This window comes from Rhinoderma darwinii, chromosome 3, assembly GCF_050947455.1.
Source record: "Rhinoderma darwinii isolate aRhiDar2 chromosome 3, aRhiDar2.hap1, whole genome shotgun sequence".
Taxonomy (NCBI): Eukaryota; Metazoa; Chordata; class Amphibia; order Anura; family Rhinodermatidae; genus Rhinoderma; species Rhinoderma darwinii.
The window spans coordinates 57,541,361-57,558,191 of NC_134689.1; the positions used below are offsets into that span (position 1 = coordinate 57,541,361).

Here is a 16,831-nt window from a genome sequence, read left to right on the forward strand (position 1 = left end):
GCAGTTTAGACAAGGATAACAACCCACATTTTTCTTTTTAAAGTATGTCTGTCTATCTGTTAAGCCTGTACCTATATCGGACCTCACCAATCTATCCTGTAGATTTGGCGATCTCCGATATAAGAACAGGGGTACATTTTTAATCTCAGGAATATGTGGTAAGCAATTAATTAACATAGGCCAATGGTCAAGTATAATTTTATTAATGGAATTACTATTTTCTGCATACATGGTGATAAAGCGTATGCAAGCTGGTTTCGAAGTCCTATTTTTAGAAATCAATAATCTATGATTATCCTTAACAGTTTTTCTTTGGCGTCTAAGGGAGGATAACGGATAACCTCTTTGAATAAATGTATCCTCCATACTCTGGAGTGTCACACTAATTTTATTGTCTACACTTGTTATTCTTTTGGCTCGTATGTACTGACTGATGGGGAGGCTTTTAAACATTAAGCCTGGGTGGTTGCTATTAAATGTCAATAAGTTGTTTCTGTCCGTGGGCTTCACATATAATTCCGTGGTAAAAATACCATCTGTAAATTTAATCAGCACATCAAGGAACTGTATCGAGTTATCTGAGCTCATTAAGGAAAACTTGACTGTAGGATCAATTGTATTTCAGAATGTATGAAATAATTGGAGTTCACTATCACTACCAGTCCAGATAAGAAAGACGTCATCTTTGTATCTCTACCCCCTCAGCCCCTTCTTGAAGTGGTGGGACACATAGACGTACGTCTCCTCTAGGGCCCACATATACATATTAGCATATGTGGGGGCCACCTTTGACCCCATAATGGTGCCCTGAGTTTGTACATAAAAATCATCACGAAAAAGAAAATAATTTTCAGTCAATATAATTGTTAACAAATCCAGAATAAATTGTTGTGCCTCTACTGTATATTTAGATTCTTTGAGGAATGTGGCTGTAACCTGTAAACCTCTCCCATGCTCTATAGACGTATATAGGCTTGTCACATGTAAAGATGCTGGTATGATATGTTGGCCTTGTGTTACTTCAACTAAATTTAGTTTACCCAAAAAATCTGAGGTATACTGTATATGAGAGAAGGCACCAGTAGAAAAATTTCTGAGTACCCTATCTAGAAATACAGCCATATGGCAAAAAATTGAATCAGTACCGGAGACTATTAGTCGTCCGAGGGGGTTTGTTACAGATTTGTGTACCTTTTGGTACTGTATATAAAACTGGTGTTCTTGGATTCTCTGATGTTTTATTTAACAGTTTTTTCGTCAATTATTCCATCCTGTAAGGCCTTATTAACAGTACCATGAATACGTCTCGCTACTTTAAATTTAGGATCAGAGGTAAGTTTGCGGTATACAGTTATGTCACTTAATTGTCTCCGTATTTCATTTTCATATAGTCATATCCATGATGACCACAGCACCCCCCCTTATCGGTGGGTTTAATTGTGATGTGGTCATCATGGATCTCTAGTCATGTTTGGATGTTTAAAGGGAGAATGCATAGTATGATTTTTTTAGTTGTTCAATATTCCTCTTCACTGCAGTTACAAATGCATCTAGTATTGGAATATTACTGACTGGGATGAAATCACTCTTGTTATAAAGATTGACATGAGTTTCTCACCTTGTTAACTGGTTTATGCTCTAATTGAATTGGTCTGAAAAAGTTGAACAGATCATTGTCCAACTGAATCCAGTCGGTGTGTGAGGACGGGCAAAATGAAAGTCCTTTATTCTGATCCCATATTTCCGTGGTGGTCGAATTTCTAGAGGAAATGTTGATGACTAAATCCTCTTTGTTGTATCGCTCCCAGTGTCACCGGTGCCTGTGATCTCTGATTCCTGGGTCCTCTTTTGTCGATGGTGTCTCCTCCCAACTCTCCTGGTATGCTTCATGTGAATGTAGGAGTACCTTAAAAAAAAAAACGATGCATCCTTTTTCTGTTGGGCTAACTCCTGTGGTCTTTTTCAAGCATGCTATTAGCGTACAAAACAGTGGTATATATGGGGACAGCACAAATAGTCCCATTAGTACGTGATTAATACAAAAGAGTAAAAACAACAACAATCATACAAAAATGTATATAAAAATACTAATAGTATCTACTGTGATCAATCTGTGTATATATCAAGTTAAATTTCTATAAATACATATACAAGGTGCAAAATATGCTAATTAATGCAACTAGCAATAAACACATACATCTAGTAGATTTAAATTAAATTAAAAAATTACCATGTGGTACTATGGATCTATGTTCCAGTGTGTGTAGAGATAGCTCCCGGCGTCCCAGAAATTCAATTGCGCATGTCTGTGAGTTTACAGGTGCTTAATTTTTCTTCATAATAAGAATGGGTATGTTTTACCATCTACTTACATACCCATACCCGTAGATGTTTACATACCCATTCTTATAATGAAGGGAAATTAAGCTCCTGTAAACTTACAAACATGCGCAATTGAATTTCCAGGACGCCGGAAGCTATCTTTACACTCACTGGAACATGGATTCATAGTACCACATGGTTATTTTTTAATTTAAATGTACACAGATGTATGTGTTTATTGCTAGTTGTATTAGCATATTTTGCACCTTATTTATGTATTTATATAAATGTAACTTGATATATAACAGATTGATCACTGTAGATACTATAAGTATTTATATATACATTGTCATTTGATGACACGGTTGTTGTTTTTTTAGTCTTTTGTATTAATAATGTACTAATGGGACTATTTTGGCAGTCCCCATATATACCACTGTTTTGTGCACTAATAGCAGGCTTGAAAAAGGCTCCTGCAATAGAGCTGAAACTTTGCACTTGGTGAAATAAAAACCCATTTTTTTCACTTTGAATTGGAGTGCTGCCTATTCTTGGACATATATTGGAAGATTTGGGAACCGTGATCGTTTTCCTGCGGTGTGCACCCACTCATAAGTTATACTGGTGCTGCTGGATGGTGGACTTTCTATATACAGATCAACCAGCGTGCACAGTACTGCATGACAAAAATGTTGACATGACACCTATTGAAATACAAGAATCTACAGCCCTTGATACTTTTTGTTATATAGTGGATGATGCCCAATGGATCCTTTAAGACCTAGAGGGAGAGGTTTGTTTCCTGAGAATGCCATCTGCTATTGATTTAAAAGGCAGAATTGAGAATGACTCTAAACGTTTCATCTCTTTGCAACTGCATCTAACCACTTTTGGCGAATATTACAAAACCAATAGGATCTCTGGAGGAATGAGATCTACTCTCAGACCTAACCTGTTTTCACAGTGAATTTTTTTGTAACCGGTTGCAGCAATTATCCAATAAATTTTCTCTTAATGTAATATTGTTTAATATCGAATATCTTAAACAAGAAATCACTGTGGTCAAAAAATCCATACATGATGCTGATACCACATTATCTTCCTTATTGGAGATACAAGATAAGATGAGAAATTCACTCACGAATTAAAAAAAAAATCTGGAAAATTCAAAAGTGAACAGGAGGATGTTAAAAGAAGAAAATGGCAATGAGATAGTGATGACTATCAGAGGGGCAGAATATATAATTGGAATGACTACCTACAAGGAAAGAATAATGGTCAAGTTTATAATAACAGAAAACGTAGGAGACCACAGAAGTTAGCGCAACAGAAAAAGGATGCATCTTCTTCTTTTTTAGGGACTCCTACATTGACACGAAGCATACCAGGAGAGGTGGGAGGAGACACCATAGACAACAGAGGACCCAGGAATCCAAGATCACAGCCACCAGTGACACGGGGAGCGATACAAAAAAGAGGACTTAGTCATCAACATTTCCTCTAGAAATTTGACCACCACGGAAATATCGGTTCTGAATAAAGGACTTTCATTTTGCCCGTCCTCACACACGGACAGAATTCAGTTGGACAATGATCTGATCAACTTTTTCAAAACAAGTTGATTAAAGTGTTGGTTTACTGAGCATATACCAGCTAACAAGGTGAGAAACTCAGAGATTTGTATTGAGGATGTAAATCTTTATAACAAGAGTGATTTCATGCCAGTCAGTAATATTCCAGTGTTCGATGCATTTGTAACTGCAGTGAAGAGGGATATTGAACAACTAATAAATCATACTATGCATTCTCCCTTTAAACATCCAAACATGACTAGAGATTAAATAAATGCATTGAAAGCTCTGATCCATGATGACCACATCAAATTAAACCCACCGATAATGGGGGTGCTGTGGTCATCATGGATACGACCTTATATGAAAATGAAATATGGAGACAATTAAGTGACAGAACTGTATACCGTAAACTTACCTCTCATCTTAAATTTAAAGTAGCGAGACATATTCATGGTACTGTTAATAAGGCCTTACAGGACGGAATAATTGATGAAATAAACCGTTGAATACCTCACCACAGAGAATCCAAGAACACCAGTTTTATATACAGTACCAAAGGTACACAAATCCGTAACAAATCCGCCCCCCCCCCCTCCCGGATGACCAATAGTCTCTGGTACCGATTCAATTTTTTTGCCATATGGCTGTATTTCTAGATAGGGTACTCAGATATTTTTCTACTGTTTGCCTTCTCTTATATACAGGATACCTCAGATTTTTTTGGGTAAACTAAATTTAATTGAAGTAACACAAGGCCATCATATCATAAAAACATCTTTTGATGTGACAAGCCTTTATACATCTATAGAGCATTGGAGAGGTTTACAGGTTACAGCCAAATTCCTTAAAGAATCTAAATATACAAAAGAGGTAATACAATTTTTTGTGGATTTGTTAACAATTATATTGACTGAAAATAATTTTCTTTTTCGTGATGATTTTTATGTACAAACTCAGGGCACCATTATGGGGTCAAAGGTGGCCCCCACATATGCTAATATGTATATGTGGGCCCTAGAGGAGACGTACGTCTATGTGTCCCACCACTTCAACAAGGGGCTGAGGTGGTAGAGATGCATAGATGACGTCTTTCTTATCTGGACTGGTAGTGATAGTGAACTCCAATTATTTCATACATTCTTAAATACAATTGATCCTACAGTCCAGTTTACCTTAATGAGCACAGATAACTCGATACAGTTGCTTGATGTGCTGATTAAATTTAGCGATGGTATTTTTACCACGGAATTATATGTGAAACCCACGGACAGAAACAACTTATTGACATTTAATAGCAACCACCCGCGCTCAATGGTTAAAAGCCTCCCCATCAGTCTGTACATATGAGCCAAAAGAATAACAAGTGTAGATAATAAAATTGGTAAGACACTCCAGAGTATGGAGGATAAATTTATTCAAAGAGGTTATCCGTTATCCTCCCATAGACGCCAAAGAAAAACTGTTGAGAGTATAAATAGGGATACATTATTGATTTCTAAAAATAGGACTTAGAAACCAGCTTGCATACCCTTTATCACCACGTATGCGGGAAATATTCATTCCATTAATAAAATTATACTCGACCATTGCCATATTTTAATGAAATGCTTACCACATATTCCTGAGATTAAAAATGCACCCCTGTTCCCATATCGGAGATTGCCAAATCTACAGGATAGATTGGTGAGGTCCGATATAGGTACAGGCAGAACAGATAGACAGACATAATTTAAAAAGCAAAATGTGGGTTGTTATCCTTGTCTAAACTGCATAAATTGCCCTCTGATTCAGAAAGGATCAATATTCACCCATCCTCACACCAAACAGACATATGAGATACGGTTCTATTTGAATTGCATTGTTGATCATGTCATTTATATTTTAGAATGCCCCTATCATCGCCTCTACGTTGTAGGGACCTCATTGGAATTCAAAATACGACTAAATCAACAATGGTATACTATCCATAAAAAAACGTTTGGACCTTCCAGTGTCCAAGCATTATACTGAGGCAGGACATACAGAGAAACAAATTCTCGTTTATTTGATTGATCACATTCCAGTTCCTCATAGAGGAGGCAATCGAATCAAATTATTAAAATGCAGAGCGTTGCAGTGGATAGAGAGATTACACACATTAAATCCACATGGAATAAATGTTGATTTTACTACTCATGGCATTGTTTAGGATGGGCTTGCCCATATGTTGGGATGTGTTGGACATATGTCGCCTGTATATTCAAATTCGTGTATAATTTAATTAATTCGAAATTATAATATATACATTTTTTTCCTAGATCATGTCACAACGAACCAAGTTCAAGCTCCTTCCATATATACTTTGGACATGAGCATTAAATACATTAAAATGTATTCTTTATAAAAATTCATATTCTATATATTACTATATGTTCTCTATTTAGAACTGGAGTTAGTATACTCATCAGTAATTTGAAATATATGATGATGTATTGTACCAATATCCATGTAAACTGATAAGGTTTAAAAGAAGGAGGAAAGAATAAATAAAAAAATAAATAAATTCATTCATTCACATAGGTGCGGTTTTTTTCTAGCATTATTTCATATTATTGGATATTTTTCCCTTTTCTTAAAATAATTATATCCTTATATCAACTTTATTAAAATGAACGGTAAATCATATAAACGCGCATGCGCTGATATGCGCAGTGCATCCTTTATTCGTTTATGGTGTTCACCTTTATTAGTTTATGGTGTTCACCGGTGACTTCAGATGGCCAATATGCATGCACGTACATGCGGAGTAGATGGTAAAACATACCCATTCTTATAATGAAGGGAAATTAAGCACTGGTAAATGCAGACAGGCACAATTGAATTTCCGGGACGCCGGAAGCTATCTCTACACACACTGGAACATGGATCCATAGTACCACATAGTAATTTTTTTATTTAAATGTACACAGATGTATGTGTTTTTTGTTAGTGGTATTAATTAGCATATTTTGCCCCTTGTATATGTATTTACATAAATTTAACTTGATATATAACAGATTGATCTCTGTAGATACTATAAGTATTTATATATACATTGTCATTTCATGACACTGTTGTTGTTTTTGCTCTCTTGTATTAATCATGTACTAATGGGACTTTTTGTGCAGTCCCCATATATACCACTGTTTTGTACACTAATAGCATGCTTGAAAAAGGCTCCTTCAATAGAGCCGAAACGTTGCACGAGGGCAAATAAAAACCCATTTTTTCACTTTGAATTGGAGTGCTGCCTATTTTTGGACATATATTGGAAGATTTGGGAACCGTGATCGGGTTCCCGAGGCGTGCACCCACTCATAAATTATACTGGTGCTGCTGGATGGTGGACTTTATAGATGGATGGAGGGATTAGATAGATGAATGGATAGATTGGATGGTTGGACAGACAGATAGATGGAACAGGAAAACATTCCAAAACAAGACCAAATACATGTAGGTTGGAAGAGTAATAGAAGAACAATTTTCTTTTAAATTGGCACATGGCTAAAACTCTCCTATTTTCGGTGCAGTTTGCGCACTAAAAATTTACTACAAATTACAATATAACTCATGTGAATGGGGTTTACCTTTTTTTTTTTTGAAGGTTGGAATAGCATAGCAGACTATGCTATTCCATCCTGAGAGATCCCCCCAAAAAAACATATACCGCTCCTGACAGTAATCTCAGGAGCTTCCCAATGCCGGAGTCCCCAGGCAGAGCATCACAATCGCTCTGCCTTGGGGAACCTCCTGACATTACTGTCCATAAATAGACTTTTATGGACACTGACTCCAGGAGTTTCCCCAGGGCCATTCCCCGGGCGTTGTATCCCACTGTATGCCATACACTGGGATATGTTTTGGTTGAAGTGAACAAAATCCAGTGCATTAACTGGTCATGTGCCTGACCCACGGTTTCGTTCACCGTAATTGACATCAGTATGAAACTCCGTTAATGCACATAACATACAAAAAGTGAGCACACCACTTTCTGTTGCCAACTAATCGAGGGGGGCCCAGAATCCTTGGCTGTATGGACCCAGAAATTCCTGATGGAGGCCCTGGATGTAGCCATCTTTATCTTGGCTTTTAATGCATTATATACACAGTGACAAGAAGGTTTAACTGGATTTTTTTCAATGACTTTTCTGATATCATGCAGCAGCAAGTTATCAGAGTCCAGATAAACTTGACTATATCCATATGTGTGTGTATATATATATATATATATATATATATATATAACAGCAGGAACAGAAGACAAGTAACAGCTCCAGGACTTCAAAGTTGGGGAGATGTTTTATTCACCACAAGGTGGAAAGAATGAGCAACGTTTCGGTTCACACCTGAACCTATCTCAAGCTTGAAGTGCTCTAAAATTTCCTGCTAGACGCTGCGTTGACTCTGGACTTGATATAACTCAGTGGACTAACACCAGTAGATGACATGGCTCCCCAAACCATCACTGACTGTGGAAACTTCAAACTGGACCGCAAGCAACTTGGATTGATGCCGCTCCATTCTTCCTCCAGACTCTGGGACCTTGATTTCCAAATGAAATGCAAAATTCACTTTCATCTGAAAACAGGACTTTGGAGCACTGAGCAACCGTGTTGGTCCACTGTGTTATATCAAGTCCAGAGTCAATGCAGCCGTCTACCAGGAAATTTTAGAGCACTTCATGCTTCCCCATGCTGACAAGCTTCATGGAGATGCTGATTTCATTTTCCAGCAGTACTTTTCCTGCCCACACTGCCAAAAGTACCAATACCTGGTTTAATAACCACAGTATCACTGTGCTTGATTGGCCAGCAAACTCGCCTGACCTAACCCCATAGAGAATCTATGGGGTATTGTAAGAGGAAGATGCGACACCAGACCCAACAATGCAGACGAGCTGAAGGCCACTATCAAAGCAACCTGGGCTTCCGTAACACCTCAGCAGTGCCACAGGCTGATCGCCTTCATGCCACGCTGCATTGATACAGTAATTCATGCAAAAGGAGCCCTGAACAAGTATTGAGGGCAGATACTGGACATACTTTTCAGTAGGACAACATTTCGGTATTAAAAATCATTTTTTAAATTGGACTTATTTAATATTAAAATTTTCCGAGACACTTAGCCATAATCATTAAAAGAAAAAAATGCTGGAAATAGATCACTCAGTGTGTAATGAATCTATATAATATATGAGTTTCACTTTTTGAATTGAGTTACTAAAATAAATTACCTTTTTGATGATATTCTAATTGATTGAGAAGGATTAGTATATGCGTTCTCCACCCATTACTTACTAAAGGAAGTACCTGAAACTGTTTTCTCTTGTCAGTCTAGAAACATTTTTACATTATTTGCAGAATGCTGAGGTTATACAGAATATCAATTGTGGTTCTACCTTTTCTCTTGTAGTGTTCTGTAACTTGTGGCAATGGAACCCAAGAAAGACAAGTTCTCTGTGGTTCAAGTGACAGTAAGATAGATAACTGTAATACTGACAAGCCAGAAACCATACAGATTTGCAGACTGCCTTCATGTTCAGGTAAGTTTATTTCCCACAATGTGTTGATAATAATAGGAAGTAGAAATATAAAACATAAATGTATTTTTTTCATACTGAATGTTCTTTACTGTCATCTCATATGATACATCAAAAATCGAAATGAGTGTTTTGAGCTATACTCGCTTTCATATTTTATATTTATATATATATAATCATGTAGTTGATAATTGTTTAGTATCTAATAACACCATGCACAGACTAAGACTGTGCATGTTCACATATATATATTCAAGATCCATGTTGAAGGTTAATCAATAGATTGACACATTGCCATATTTGTATGTGCCGTCCACATATTAAAAAAAAAAGCAGTGTGTCTGATTTAAGGCCCTATTACAGCTGTGCTTTTGTTTCTGTAAATACTTTGTAGCAATGTAGAATAATTTCCTGCAGATCCCTTTAACTTTCACTGGATCCCTACTTTTCCACTATATGATGAGGAAAAGGAGACAGTTTACATTGAGTGTGCGTTTCCTTCTGTTACCTGGGCAAACTTACAGTATACCTGCCATTTAAAATGTAACAATAATACATTTACCCTGCCAAATAATTTAGTTAGTTATTGCAGTCATGACATATTAAATAATTCGCCTATTAGGCATATGAGTATCATAGAGGGAGAGTCCTCTACTTGGGATATATTAACAGAAAGGAGAGCAACTCTATAAAAGTGGCTCCCGGTTTGGCGGACTTGAGTAATACATGGACGGCATTCATCTGAATGGCTGCCAGGTAATACTACTTTTCCCCTTCAGCGGCCCCTGGGCAGAGAAGGCTTCCCCCTGGAAAATGCGGATTTGCTGGGGGTTTCCGGGACCAGGACCCGCGGCCGATTAGACAACCCCGTTAACTAAATTATTACATTTCTGTACCCTAAACCCTGTTATTCACAATTTATCTCTGTTGTATTTCTCTTTTCTTTTTCAAGTAAACAGAATCGAAAACATATATGACAAAAGTGTTTAACAAAAGAATTGCTCTTTGTTTTAGGAAACAAGACTGATCCATTAAAGAAGAATTACATTGTCCAGTGGCTTTCTAGACCTGACAAAGATTATCCAAGCCAAAAAATATCTTCAAGTAAAAGACCTATTTATAATTCTGCCTGTGGCATAAAATGCATGCATTCAATGCAGTCGCTGCTCTGGACTCCTGCTCTTTTTCCTATACTTTGTGGAACAATTACATATCTTTGATTTTATTCCTGCACTTTCTGTCTCCTGTTTACACTCTTTCTTTAAATTGTAGCACTGACAAAAAAAGATTATCTTAATACTTTTTATAGTGTTGTTAGGCAGCAAAGAGCACAATGTAGCAGCGAATCACATGGTGGTAACAATGGCAAATAAATTTTCATAGACTTTTTTAATGTAACTTCACAGCTTAAAAAAAAATTAGGGGAACGCTTAAATCGCACATTGGATCTTGATGAATGAAAGATTCAAGTTAAAAATCCTTACCGATATAAATTGTGTAATTTATTAAGAACAAAATTACGTATCAACGGTCAATGGAAACCAAAATAATCAACCTTCTGAGGGCTGAATTCCAAATCACCCCGAAAATCAAAGTAAAAAATTTGATCCAATTTGAGTGAATTTCATTACCGCAACTCATAATGTGACTCAGTAATGTGTATGTCCCCCACATGCTGGTATGCACTCCCGACAACGTCTGGGCATGCTGCTGATGAGACCACTGGATCAGGGAATCAGTAAATTCCTGGACAGTCTTTGGTGCTAATTTGCTGTGTCAGATGCACTGATTTATAATGTCCCAGAGGTTTCTTCATTGGAATCAGGTGTGGGGAATGTGAGGGCCAGTGAATGACATCAATGCCTTAGTCATCCATGAACTGCCTACACACTTAAGCTACATGAGGCCAGGCATTGTCCTGCACCAGGAGGAACCCAGGGCCAACTGCACTAGCAAAAGTCAGGGTACCAAATGGCAAATCACATGGGGGTTTATGGAGGATATGCCTCCCCTGACCATCACTGATCCACTGCCAAACTGGTCATGCTGGACGTCGAGCCCTCATGCCAACCTCGTGGAGTCTGTTTTTGACAGTTTGCTCAGAAACATGCGCACCAGTTGCCCACTGGAGGTCATTTTGTAGGGCTCTGGCAGTGCTGCTTCTGTTTCTTCTTGCATAAAGGAGCAGATACCTGTCCTGCTATGGGTTGGTGCCCTTCTATGGCCCTGTCTGACTCTCCTCATGAAATCGCCCGTGTGATTCTATCTGCTCTATGCTATTGAGACTGTGCTGGCAGAAACAGCAAACCTTCTTTTGATGGCACGTAAAGATGTACCATCCTGGAGGAGCTTGACTACCTGTGCAAATTGAATGGGCTGCAGGTACCGCCTCATGCTACCGGTAGTGACAAGGACACTAGAAAAATGCAAAAGTAGAGGAGACAGGAAGAAGAAGAATGGAGGAATCGTTTGTGGCCACCACCTGCAAAACCATTCCCCTTTTGGGCGTTGTCTTGCTGATGCCTCTTCGGTGCACCTGTTGTTAATTTATTTGTGCCAAAATAGATTAAATTGATTCACAATCGCTTTTGCTACCAAACTGGACAGATTGATATCGCTAAAGCTTTTATGGCTTGCGGTTAAACTGTGATGCTTAAGTGTTCTATTAATTTGTTTGAGCAGTGTATATGAAAATTCTTTTAGTTGAGCCTGGGTGGCTGTAAAAACCTGGGGCAATATAAACCTTTTACTACAATTATTTAAAGTTGCACTAAATTACTTCATAGCGTAACTGTTAAGATAAAGTCATAATTATGCATCTTCCAAAAGAGGTTTATAACCATTTTGAACATTTTTAATGCTCCGATATCAAAGGCACTGACCAAAACGGCTATACCGATACATACAAACACACATATATACCGTAAAATCATGCTATCAGTTATACCACAAGGCTTGTTGAGGATCTTATTCTTCTTTCCTGTTGAGCAACACAATTATTAAATCTTCTTTCAATTTTTAAGTTTAAAGTCCCCATTGATCTCAAATGGATCATCTCTCTAACCTAAATGTATGTTGCAGTTTGCTTTTAGTTTCTAGAACAGCCCAGAAAGTGTTTTATTTTTTTAACCCCTTGGTGCCACAGCCATTTTTTATATTTTTATTTCCTCCCCCCGCATAGGAGCCATAACTTTTCTATTTCTCCATCGTCATAGCTGTATGAGGGCTTGACTTTTGCTGGAATAGTTGTGCTATTTAATGTGTAATAGGATGTATTGTAGAAATAAAAAAATATATATTTCTGTGGTGGAATGGAGGAATATAAACAGTGATTCCTCCATAGCCTTTTTCGATTTTGTTTTATATTTACCATGCAGTAAAAACGACATGTTAACTTTATTCTGCGAATCAATGTAATAACGACGATATCAAATTTATATTGTTTTTTTTTTCATGTTTTACAAATTTTACAAACAAAAAATTATTTCTAAAAAAAATTTATTTTTTTGTTCTCACATTCTGAGAGCAACAACTTTTTAATTTTTCCTTCGATGCAGCGGTGTCAGGGCTTTTTTTTCAGAGCGAGCTGTAGTTTTTATTGGTAACATTTTGGAATCTTTGATCATAAGAATCTTTGATCACTTTTTATTCCATGTTATTTAGTAGTCAAGGTGACCAAAAAACAGCAATTCTGACCTTTCTTTTTTTAACGACATTTACCGTGTAGGCTAAATAACATTATATTAGAATAGTTCGGGCTTTTACGGACACGGGCATAAAAAAAACTTTATTTAACGATTAACTTTTTTTTTTCAGTCTGGTCTCCTTTGATCGCTTGTACTATTTTTATTGGCTCCTAATAAAGTCCTACCCCATGGATGGTTTAATAGGAAGAGAAACATGGTAGACCTGGGGGCCTTCATTAGTTCCCTAGGCTACCATGATCGCGTAGCAGGGGGGGGGGTGATGAGCTGGCAGAGAGGGCTGCCCCCTCTTTCTAACGACCTAAATGCAGTGGTCGCCTATTGACCACAACATATAAGTTCTTAAACTGCTGGGATCGGAGTTATGTCTGATCTTGGCCGTTGCAGAGTGGTGTCACCTGTAACATACTGCTCACACCAGCTGAATATGGAGGGTGCTCAGCCTGCGGACCCGCACCATACCTCCAATTTTCCATTGCTCCATTACAAAGGTTGAAAAAAGACACTCGTCCATGAAGTTCAACTGATCTCAGGCCTAGCTGTTTCATCAAGAGGAAGACTAAATAAAATCCTCTGGCCAACTGCAGCCAATTTTGTCTCAAGTGGGAAAAATTCCTTTCTGAACCCCATAATGCAGTTGTATATTTTCCCTGGATCAATTAAGTATGATTCATAGCTATATTAATTATAACCCTCAGTACTACTTATCATTAGCAAATCATATAGCTCTTTTTTAAATGTCAGTGTATCTACCTATACTACCCCTTGTGATAGAAAAGTCAAGCTATGAAATGCCCTAACTGTAAAGTACTCTTTCCTATATTGATGTTTTAATTGCCTTTCCTCCACACAGATTTCCCCTTGTCACTTGTACAGTTCTTGAAAAGAATAAATCATGTGCCAGTTCTTTGTATTGAATATGTACAGTATATTTTTTATTACTTGGTACCTCTAAGATGTTTTTGTTTTGTTTTTTTAAGCTGAACAGGCCCAATATTTACAGTTTTCACTGTAATAGAGTCCTTCCATCCCATTTACTGATTTAGTTGCCTGTCTTTATACCCTCTATATTTCTACTACTGTATATTCTTTGTTTTTTATGTGAAGGCCAAAACTTAATCCCATGCTCATGATAAAAGCTTACAAGCATGCCAATGAGGGGGTATTTATCACTCTCTTTATTCACCCTAAAATTTGTTTTTGCAGCTGCTGCTTGATATTGAGTGCTGCATCTTTGTTTACTAGTAGCCAATATACCCAAGTAATTCTCTGGTTCTTTTATCCCCAGTTGTATTCAATGTATTGTACATGCAGGCATAGTATGACTATGGTCTAAGCGAATTTCCATTTATCAATATTAAATGTTATCCGTCTTGTACTTGCCCAGGCTACCATATTATGTAGTTACTTGTGTAATATTTTGCAAACAATCAAGTGTTGTATGCTGCTCTATTCTATCCAGTCTAAAGAAAAATTTAAACCTGGCCTGCCTAATATTAGTCAGTGGGGAAGTAAATGGATTTGAAAGTATTTTCCAAATGGAGCACAACATCAGTGTGAATGGAGCCTTTAATGACCGTCAAGACGTCTTTTTACGATAGTTCTACAGTACAGAAATGTACTTTACCATTCACTGCAAACAGCGCTCTTGAAAAAAAAATCTCCCAAAAGTATTTTCTGTCACATCATAAAAATATAAAGTAACTAGATCATTTTGTATATCAAAATAACCATTGGACAATGGTTGGAAAAAATATAATTTATATTTTAGGGGTTTATTTTACATGATAAAATAATGCTTTTTTTAAAAAAGAAAAACCCCCAAAAACTTTTTTTCCAGTATAAAGCCAATATTTAAAAAAAAAAAAAGAGACTTCTATTTGGTAAACAATGACAAGGACCCTAACAGAGCATCCAACGCAGATAATCTGTATAACCCGCAGGTGTAGGATGAAAGGTAAAGTATTGTACTATGCTTTTTTATAATCCTGATTATATTTGTATTTTTTAAGTATATTTTTAGCAACTGTTATACTTTGTTGAGAAAAAACTGCTACCTTGTGTGCTTTGTGTTTGTAGACTTTAGGGTGATTAAAATAATGACATTTTTCTGCACTCCGAACATCAAAATTGTTTCGTTAGTTGGCAAGAATGACCTTGATTATACTTCACTCTAAACTCTGTTTCTTCTGATCTTTGCTATTGCCAAGCTTCATTAAATTGTTCTAAATGGGAAACACCCCCCAAAGCTGGATAGTCTGGAATAGATTTCCAAAATTCATGCAAGCTCTGATCTTACAAGTCGCTTTTTTTTTTAATAAACTTTGTATATTCTGTAGTTCAACTCCTAATAATGCATATTATATAGTTCGCACTCGTGTTTGGGTAGTATTTCCCATTTAATTACTAATGCTTGCTTGTTTCTGTTTGGGTGTTTAATATTTTATGTTGTAATGCTTATACAAACACATGGCGAATATCATACTAAAGGGCATATTTATATATCGTAAGAAAATGTAGCAAGATTATGAAACAAGAATACCTCAGTTTATACAGCATGTATTTATTTAATCCAAATAGTTCAATGTTATAATAATGCCTTAATAGTGACACAAATTTGGTGTCAGCAAAGCAAACTTGAAATACAGAGAAGTTGAAACATTTCATTGTTTAAGCCTAGATCCCTTTTCCTTCATTTAATAGTCTAAGAGGTCAAAAATTATTGACTGTGAAGGGGTTGTCTGGTTAAAATATTTTTTTCAAATTGGTGATTCGTGGCAACTTTTTCACTGTAGGGGGTCCTACTGCTAGGACACTCGCTGCCATCAGGTGCTATCACCAGGGTAACCAGTGTGTAAATGTTAATCTGCTGCAGTTCTGAAATATTACAGAGCGACATTGAAATCAGATGGTGTACATTATTTTCTATGGTTTGAAGAAGGTACAATGCACACCAATGGGAGTGATTTTCAAAATTAGATATTTATTATTCTTCATATCTTACTGGGTTGAGCCCCTACGTATGCACCCACCTGAGGACCTGGTGCCAGCTAAACCTCGATAAACTATACTTTCTAGGGTTGTCACTTGATTTCAGACCTCCATAGCCAACAGAGGATACTTCTCTATGAGCTGCAAATGACTGACACCCCATCTAACGTCTGTCAGGTCTCAACTGTATAATGAACAGAATGCACATAATAATTTACCTACTTGCAAAGAGTCATTTTTGAAAATGATTTCAAATACCAGCAGAAAAGAAAAAATGCGTGTTAGTGTAAAAAAGGTGAAAACTGTTTTATAATTTTTTTATGTCTAGTTTTGATTTCTCAAAACCTTTGGCTTCACTATTGAGATATTCTGATGACAACTTATCCTTTTCTGAATCCTATCAAGTGTGTTAGAGAGACCTTGTGTGTCAACAAACATATCGGACAGATCAGAATCTCTAAGTATCGCAGTCTCCAGCATAGGGCTTGTAACTTCAAGTGATCATATATCAGCATAGAAGATATTAAGAACTGTTTTCACATTTTTACACTTTAATGTACTCATTATTTGTGGAAATTTCTAAGAAACTTTTATTTTATTATTATTTTATTGTCAACCCTTGTATAGAGGTTGTATACATGCTGTCGTAGTTGTCCCTGTTGGATGCATCCTGCATTTGTACC

At 36.8% G+C, this 16,831-nt stretch overlaps 1 protein-coding gene across 1 annotated transcript in view; it reads left to right on the forward strand.

Annotated features, from left to right (window-relative positions):
- The window catches only part of LOC142748945 (A disintegrin and metalloproteinase with thrombospondin motifs 2-like), a 911,491-nt gene that overhangs the window by 837,552 nt on the left and 57,108 nt on the right, over positions 1 to 16,831 (forward strand). The window contains exons 20-21 of the mRNA XM_075856370.1: positions 9,327 to 9,456; positions 10,468 to 10,557. Of these exons, the coding sequence (XP_075712485.1) occupies positions 9,327 to 9,456; positions 10,468 to 10,557 (220 nt within the window). The remainder of the gene's footprint in view (positions 1 to 9,326; positions 9,457 to 10,467; positions 10,558 to 16,831) is intronic.